This window comes from Sinocyclocheilus anshuiensis, unplaced genomic scaffold (assembly GCF_001515605.1).
Source record: "Sinocyclocheilus anshuiensis isolate Anshui unplaced genomic scaffold, SAMN03320099.WGS_v1.1 scaffold43, whole genome shotgun sequence".
NCBI lineage: Eukaryota > Metazoa > Chordata > Actinopteri > Cypriniformes > Cyprinidae > Sinocyclocheilus > Sinocyclocheilus anshuiensis.
Window position 1 is genome coordinate 425,413 of NW_015549580.1, and position 8,545 is coordinate 433,957.

The window sequence follows — 8,545 nt, forward strand, 5'->3', positions numbered from 1 at the left end:
TGTGTAAAACAACAAACTGACGATTTATATATAATCATTTGTAATTGTATATACATTGTTGTGATTAATTGTGGCTGGAACAATAGTGTAGCTGTAAAAATAGTTGCCTGCTGAAATTGAAATGTATATACATCTTCATCATGACTAGATAGACACGGTGAGTTTGTCTTTACTATACACGTTAGATGTGATCCACCTCATAGTAACAATCCTGTCAGATCGTCCATCCTTTGAGTGAGAGTGTAACCTTACAGGTCGGCCGATCTGGTTTCGTGGTTAAAGTTAACCTTTTCGACATGTTTCCGTGCTGTCCTTGCTCAGCGAAAGCATGGTCGCGATGTTGTCTGGGGGTTTGGCAAAAGGAGAGTGGGACTGTGGGCGGTGCTCGGGGTGGTGACTGAAGGCAGTGACCGTGTAGTTCTGACGTCAACTTTTTACGAAAGTCACAACGGTTTGTGAAAAATAACTAGAACTTTAAGCAGGCTGTGTGAATTTTACTGTGGACTGACTGTTTTGAAACTTATATGGTAGTTAAATAGCCCCTAGACCTCAGTAATCGTGACAAAAGCCAGGAAATTTCAGTTTTGACAATATGGGACCTTTAATATATTCGTTTGAATCATGTTTACATATTCTCACAAGACATATACAGTAGTGGTTAAAAAAAATGATTTTTTTGAAGAGTGAGAGGAAAAAGTTGGCCATTTTTAATCTTCAGCTCTTTGCTATATAACAACTTCTAGTACTCTAGTACAAAGTGTGTGTTACAGAGACAGAGCAGGTTGTGGGGGTTGAGGTTGAGTAAAGCAAGAGACACTCTTCTCCCGCAGGTAATCACCTGAACATGTGTCTCCTAAATGAAATGTGATCTGACACCCAATCTCAGCGTGTGAACGGGAAGCCCCAATCTCTGATACTCTAACCCTCCCCAAATGTCTGTCTGACTAACACAAACACAATCCCTCTGGCAATGTAATGTGTAAAATGTATAAATGTGGTTCTTTTACACATTTGAATAACCACCACTTTGCTCCTCTGCAGCATATTTCATTCATGTAATGCACATCAGAAACATACATGCTCACAAATGCACTCATTTAATCAATCCATGTGAGGACATTTTAAATTCAGCAGAGGGTCTTGTGGTGCTTTACGGGGCAAGCACTGTTAAAGCAACAATGCAGCTTATCAAACAGTGACCATTTTTGTTGAAGAGGTTAACAATGCTTGGCTAACCATTAACCAGATTAAAAACTGCAAAATAGCATCTCAAGGAAATAAAGTGTCCTTCATGTTAAAGGCACACGCTGTGCAAATGGAGAAAGAACGATTGTAAAGGAGATTGCTGATGATAAATCACAGCCGGAAACAAACACACACACACACACACACACACACACAACCTGGACATTTACTAACTATGATTCACCCAGACAATATTTAAACAGTGATACAAAAGTGTGTGATTGGTGAAGTGAACATCAAACAAGAACCGAACTTGACTAATAAAAGCACTTTTTTTTTACATTTCTCGTACTGAACTATTTGTGTGAATATTTTTCAGTTAGAGCGAGTGCAACCAAAGGGTCAGGATTACAAATTGTGTTTATGTGTGTGTTTAATCTCCAGCGAGAACACATCTTGAAGGGTCTCTCGAGTGCGGGGCAGTGAATAGCTCAGCCTGGAGGTGTGCTCGACTAACCAAACAGCCGTAAGCTGAGGGGCTATAAAGGCTTTTCTCTCCCTTTCGTCAGTAGACTGTTCTCCAGGGAATGTTTGCCAGCTGATAGTATGAGGACAATGGGCATAGTCTGTGTAAGGAAAGGGATGTTTGAAGAGCTCTTAAACAAGCACTGTTTCAACACGACTGTGTTTTCAGGCACATCAGGTAAAGCTGGCACAGTTTAAACCAGCTGCAATGGAAGTCCAACTGAGATATGACGCAAATGACTGAGAACAAGGGCAAGAAAGTAGCCTGTGATATACATAGAGTTGGATGATACATTGAATGTTGATTAAGTATTTGTGATTATTTTACCGGTGTTATAAAATATATCACAAATTGTTGTTTTACTTGCCCATTGTATTTCCTCAAGTTTCACAATTTTTCCTTTTCTCACAACTCATGACTCTCATTCAAACTTCCAAACTTCATGAGACATTATAAGTGTGACTAATGTCCGTGAATCAGCTCTGATTCAACTATTTGTTTGCAGCCTACAGTAGGCCTATTTAGTAAAATAATGTATGGAAAACATGAGTTGATTAACTATGATTTGACCATTTAAAAAATATTAAATTTTAAATATTTAAATTCTACTGAATGGCTGTTATTTGAAAACATTATATTTTAAGGCAAATATGTGAAATATGTGAGATATTATGTATATTTTTTAAGGCAAATATGTGAAAATAGAGGAAAATATATTGTAAAAAAATTTATTTACATGTGGGTTTTTTAATTATTTTTTTTATCACCCAGCCCTATACAGTATATACTGCATATATTCACACCACAAAACAGATCACCAATGACAGAAAACAAGCTGTAGAAGTGTGTCAAGATGAAGCATTTCTTGGAAGCCAAATCCCCAAACACTGCTAGGATAAACAAATCAATTCAGAACAACTAATGTCCATCTCCAAATCGATATGGGTATAATAGAGCTAAGGGAGATGTGGCAATGTACTACAAGATGGACGATAGTGTAGCATGACCTAAGTTCCTCGCTAAAAGCGGTATTTTCCCCAAAAGGAAACCCATCAGCCCTGAATCCATTAGGAATGCCTGAGAGAGGCCTCAGGATTTGCGTCGGCCAATCACCCTGCCGAACTCCACAGCTAAATGGATCAGCCGCTCTTAACCTCGTCTCCCCAAAGAGCCTCCGAAGCGCCTATTCTTCAAAGTACTATAGCCCAACACACAGATACAGCTTTTCACTGTCTCATATCCTTCTGCTCCCCACTTTAGTATCGGACCACTTCAACATCCTGTACAGAAAACAGACATAACACACACGCAATATATCTTACACATTCTCTGTTTCCTGTATGCCACTAATAACAGCCTTGAAGCTGCAGCCTTGGTGAAATCAAAGGGCAGTGGGCTACCGGGCTTCCTCTATCTCTGTTTCTGCCTTGCCCGGATGCTTTGTAGTGTGGGCAAAGTGTTTGAATGCTGAAGGACTGGGCAGGGCCCAGATTTCATGAAAGATGGGAGGATTGGTGGGAGCTTGAGTGCAGACGGCAAAGAAGAAGGGAGGAGTGATGGAGGGATACTGCATTCTTTTTTGAAGAAATGACTATCAGCAGTGCTGGTAATAAATTCTGAGAGAAAGAGCTCAGTGGGTCTGCATGAATAAATTCTTTCCTGCCAGCACAGAATCTATAGACACCGTCTGTCTTCCCAGTCAACTTCACAGTTATCTATGCTGGAGCACGTACAATACCGACCATAAATCACGCAACACATCAATGGTCACCCACTGATCATAAACAGCACCGCCATTACTAAAAACAAAGAGAGAGACTAACAAACACAGAAACAACCCAGACAGAGCTTATCCACAGCATTAAAACTCTCTGAGTGTGTTGTGTCTGAGTGCAACATCTGCAGCAGCATCTGAACAGCTGTGGCTCAGATCAGTCAATATGTTTACGTGTACTTCAAAAGTTCAAATTCAGGTGGACCAAAACAATCATTTGTTTTTCCGAAAACTTTACCCTGACTGAAATAATACTTAAATGCATAATTCACCCAAAACTGACAAATTCGGTCATCATTTACCCATCCTCGTGTCTATCAAAAACAGCACGGCTTTGTTTCTTCTGCAGAACACAAAATAAGATATTTGGGAAAAACTGTTTTGGTCCATTTAATGAAAGTCAGTGGGGTCCAAAACAACTTTTGACCTTATTGGCTATCATTGCATGTTTTGATTAAGCATTAATAAACCTATAAAACTTACTATAAAAATACTACAAATGATAAAACTTCTCCATGATTGCCATCAGAACTGTTAAAACTTGTCAAACACAAGTCAGGTGTCTCCTTAAAGACAGAGGAATCTAATTGATTGTTTTTAGTTTTAGTGACTCTTTGTAACCTTTAGTAACCTAATATTGCCTTCATAACATTAAACATATGGTTAACTGATATTCAACTTAAACATTATTTAAAAGTTTAAAAAGTAACACATTTATGATTTGGTGTCGATGAGAGGGTGCTTGTGTCTAGGGGTTGTGGAGATACATAAGACAAAAAACAAAAGATCAGGGGAAACTGGCTTAGATGATATTAAGATGAAAAGACAGACTGCTTAGTATCTCTCTTTCTGAGCAAGCATGTGGTTGCTGCCGTTTTGTGCCAGAGCAGTGCACAGTGAACTTTCCTCAAACCGACTGCCAAAAGAACTGCTGCCAATCCAAAAACAAGCTTTCATCATGGGTCTCAAAACAATTAAAACAAGCCCAAACACTCTTGATTATTATTTGAGGCGTTTAAAAATCATTCAGCTGTACGAACGAATATGCATACTTCCCTACTATAGAGTAGGTGAAAAACAGTATGTTAAGAGTAGAATGTCCGAATTCACAGTATTCATAAAACAGTAAGTAAAAAAAAAAGTACCCAAATGACCTATTACTTCCAGTGAGATTCTGAAGTGAGCATCCAATGGACACATTACCATCCCATGAGGCCACGGGAGAGGATTTGTGAAGGGCAATGAAGAGACACAACTGAAAAATCAAATAGCATTTTCTCGGATAAAAATCGCAATTGCAATTTTTTTGTTTAACTGCCATGCTACAGGTTCAGGGAGCTGTCAAACCGCTAAAATGTGATCGACATGTAAAAAATGCTTTATGGCCTAGCAGCAAAGTGCCATATTGTGGTCTTGGATTAAAACCAGTGTGTTGTGGTTGTGTGACTTGCTTTCACTGGCAGCCTGCATGTCCATCTGTGCCGAATGAAAGAGAGAGAGAAATAGAGACGGGATAGAAAGAGAGAGAATCTGGGGGGTTGAAGAGTCAGGGGGCGAGATGTAACCTGTCCCCTGCTGAATGCTTCTCATTCCAAGCAGTGGCTCCCCCCTCCTCACGGGCATGAATCACAAAGCTGATCCGAGAGACTGGGGCCCACAACAGTGAGCCCAATCATACACTTTACCGGCTCTTTCTACCACTACCATCATCGCCGGCCAAATTAGCACCTTGGGTTTGTACAGTTACACAACTTGTGGGCTTACACTGCAAACACACAGGTGTGCGTGTCTAGATTCATGCGCAGGTGTGTGCGTGATGGATATCTATAGGAGCTTTGAGCTCGCAGAAGCCACCTCAGACACAAGATTGGCTTTTATCGGCTGGCCCAGCACAAAGAGCGGGTTTTAATTTGAAGCCTCCTAATTCCATAATAATTACTGCCGGCTGCAGGGGGTGATGTGTGTGTGCGCACTTGCGTTTGATGCCGCTGCGGTTGGGGAGGTTCTGCTGAGGAGAAAATTTAAGCAAGGAAGTGAGCAAGGGAAACAGACAAAGAAGGGAAAAGCATTGTTTCTGCGAGGCGTCTTAAACTCAGCTGACAAGCTGTCTCGATGATTCTTTCCGCCACCTTTTGACATCCCACCGCGATCAGTTGCTGAGGTGCTGCACTGATACCTCCTAAGAATATGCAACTTGGGCTTGAAAAAAACGCAAATAATATTGTGTAAATGTCATCTGGGAGGGTATTGCTTCGTCAGTGCTGGTGGTTACAGTAACAAGGTCAGGTGGCTCCAATATGAAGCTGGACGGGAACCATTTTAAATGCTAATCACTGAGACTTCCATTATAAGGTAAATTATATGAAAGCTCTAGCAGAGGCATGGCGTACCTCTGGGAGAGGTAGGCAACAAATTGAAATGAACAGGCAGAGTTCCAGCGGTTGTCATTTGGCAGTTAAAGGCTACAGATCAATTGAAATTTCCCGGAAAGAGGATAAAGTCGTTAAAAGAGGTTTTCCTGTTGACGTGCTCAAAGAAAAGAAGCTGTGGGGCTTATGGAAGGGTAGCAGTTTTCAACCTGGCTGAGTTTGAGAAGTCACGGATCATGTGGTATGATACTAGAAACTGCCAGACCAGTCTGGCCATAGTTTGGCATCAGAAGAGAGTAACTGAGGATTCCCATGATCAGCCCAATTAAAGCATATGCAAAAATGTGTAAATTCTTAATGACGTTCGAGTTAAAGAGAGAGGGATAAACAGCTAAAGAAGAGAAGATCTCAAGAGGACCTGCTTTCAGAGCAACAGCAGCATCACAGATCAGTGTATTAAACCCAAACACAGCACCCTGGAGCCTTGAATGAGCTCATCAGAAGAAACACTCCTTCTGTCTGCTGCTCCACACGTACTTGCACGAGAAGAGCCTCAAACAATGGAAGAAAGGCAAGGCGCAGAGGGATAAGATAGGTAGGTAAAAAAAAGACTGCAGATAGCCGCAGCATTGAAAAGGTAAGAATGCTGGAAGAGCCTACACAGTAGGGGAGAGGAGCAAGAGAGCCTTAAGAGCAGATAGAAAGATAAAACACAAGTACCTCTGGGAAGGTTTTTTTTTTTTTTTTGAAGAGAGGTTCTTTATATGAGTGTCTTTACTCATACAGTCATGTTAAAGTGGAAAACATGCAGACTTTCAATATTGACAAGTCAAATTATAGTCATAAAATGTAAATTTAGTGTCAAAATTAAATCAACTTATCTGCAAGTCAAACATGTGGTAATTTGCATTTAGGCTTCATTTTAAAAGTGATAATACAGCAACACATACGTGGAAAAAAAGTGGTAAAGACTGTCAGTCAGAGAATGGGCGGAGCTAGAGTCGGGGCTACAGTTCCTCTGTGCTGAAAAATCATTGGTCATAGGAAGCCAAACACTTCAAAGCAGAGCAAAACTGCTATCAACTGAACTGCAGGGCGCATACAGCGCAATAGACTTGATAGCGGAGCAGGATCATATATTCTCACAGAATATTAACATATTATTTTCCTTCCATCAGACTCTTAATGAATAAAATACAGTTGCTTGAAAAACATTTTGAGCATTTAACACAGGGAAATTGATATCTGGGTTCATTACGGAGGTACAATAACTTGATTCTACTTCTTGCATACACTATTTTAACTTGTATTGTAGCCTACATAAGATCATGGTACCCAAACAGTACATAATTCTATACATGGTAGTTTATATCTACACAATATTTCTATATGATTTTTATATTTGTATTGTAATAAGTCCAAAAATAATTTAATTGTATCGTTTTAAATTATAATAGGTGAACCCAATTGTACACCTCATAGGCTATAACGAGTTAACGAAGAATGTCGAATTTCATTTTATGCCATTATTTCTTATTTTATGACCTTAAAAAATGATTTGAAAATATAGTAATACGTGTGAGACCGTACATTTAGATTTCAACAACACAGAATCATACTGACGTGATATGAACTTGGACTCTCGCAGCCGCACACTTGAATTTAGATGAAAGCACGCGCGGGGCAGCGCTGTAATACTGGCGCTCTCAAGTGCAGCGGAGCAGGAGCGTTCCTCCCCTCCTCGAAGACCACGACCAGTCCAGGTTGTTAACCCTTGAACCATTCCCTGACTTAAACATGAGACCCTCAAAGACGCCAACAGCCACAAAAGCCCTGTTTATTTTAAGTAAGTGTTTGAAAATATCTTCCGCTCAACGTCGCTTAAGTCCCCAAAGTTGCTTTCGACACTTGGGCTCTTTTATCATTCATATAGCTAGGTTACAAGGTAACAAACAGGTTGTTCCAAGAACCTACAGAAAAGTAACCAGTTTTTAATTTACTCAACGTTCTTTTAAAATAGCTATTATCATTACTACGTACCTTGCAGCGCTACAGCAAGCAAGGTGCAACAAATCCCGACCCGTCCCAACATCGCTCTCTCCATAGTTGCGTCTCAACTTGGCGGCTTTTTTTTTCCGCGTCGCGTCCTTGTATTTCTTTGCAGCTTCTCGTCTCGGTACAGATCCTTCACCCTCTGCTCTCGCTCTCACACGCAGTAGTGCAGTGGGCTCCCCCGTCCTTCTAGGCGCACGAACTCTGATGCGGATGGCAGCGACTTGGCTGATATATTTGCACAAAAGGTGACCGTGCGCCCCTCCCCTCTCCCTTCCCAAACGAGTAAAGTGCTGCTGGAGTGAACACATACGGCCAAGAGACGAGAGACTTTTACGCAGTATCGGCTAATTATTAAAAAGGGTGATGTACTGAATAACAGTGACTCGATCTAATTTTGAAGGCACTAAATTAATAGCCTAAGGCTTTTTTTGGTATGATCTCTAAATCTGTAGCAGGCCTAACTTACTTTTGCACAAAACATATTGGTAAACAGCCTACATAAAGCATCGTGAAATACAGGTTTTTTTATGATTGACAAGGATGCACTAGTGCAGTTTCAGCTCTTGCACTGGTTTACATCATTCATTTGCGCGTCCCTTTGGTAATAATAGTCTCTCAGCTCACACTGGGTTTCAA

General features: G+C 40.6%; 1 protein-coding gene across 2 annotated transcripts in view; it reads right to left on the minus strand.

Annotated features, from left to right (window-relative positions):
• The window catches only part of LOC107657655 (basal cell adhesion molecule-like), a 56,045-nt gene extending 47,904 nt beyond the window's left edge, over positions 1 to 8,141 (minus strand). The window contains exon 1 of one of the 2 annotated variants that reach the window (XM_016445813.1): positions 7,895 to 8,141. In XM_016445813.1, coding sequence (XP_016301299.1) covers positions 7,895 to 7,958 — 64 coding nt within the window. In that variant the 5' untranslated portion in view covers positions 7,959 to 8,141. The remainder of the gene's footprint in view (positions 1 to 7,894) is intronic. The other variant, XM_016445814.1, reaches the window with a different exon arrangement.
• Between the last annotated feature and the right edge of the window lie 404 nt (positions 8,142 to 8,545).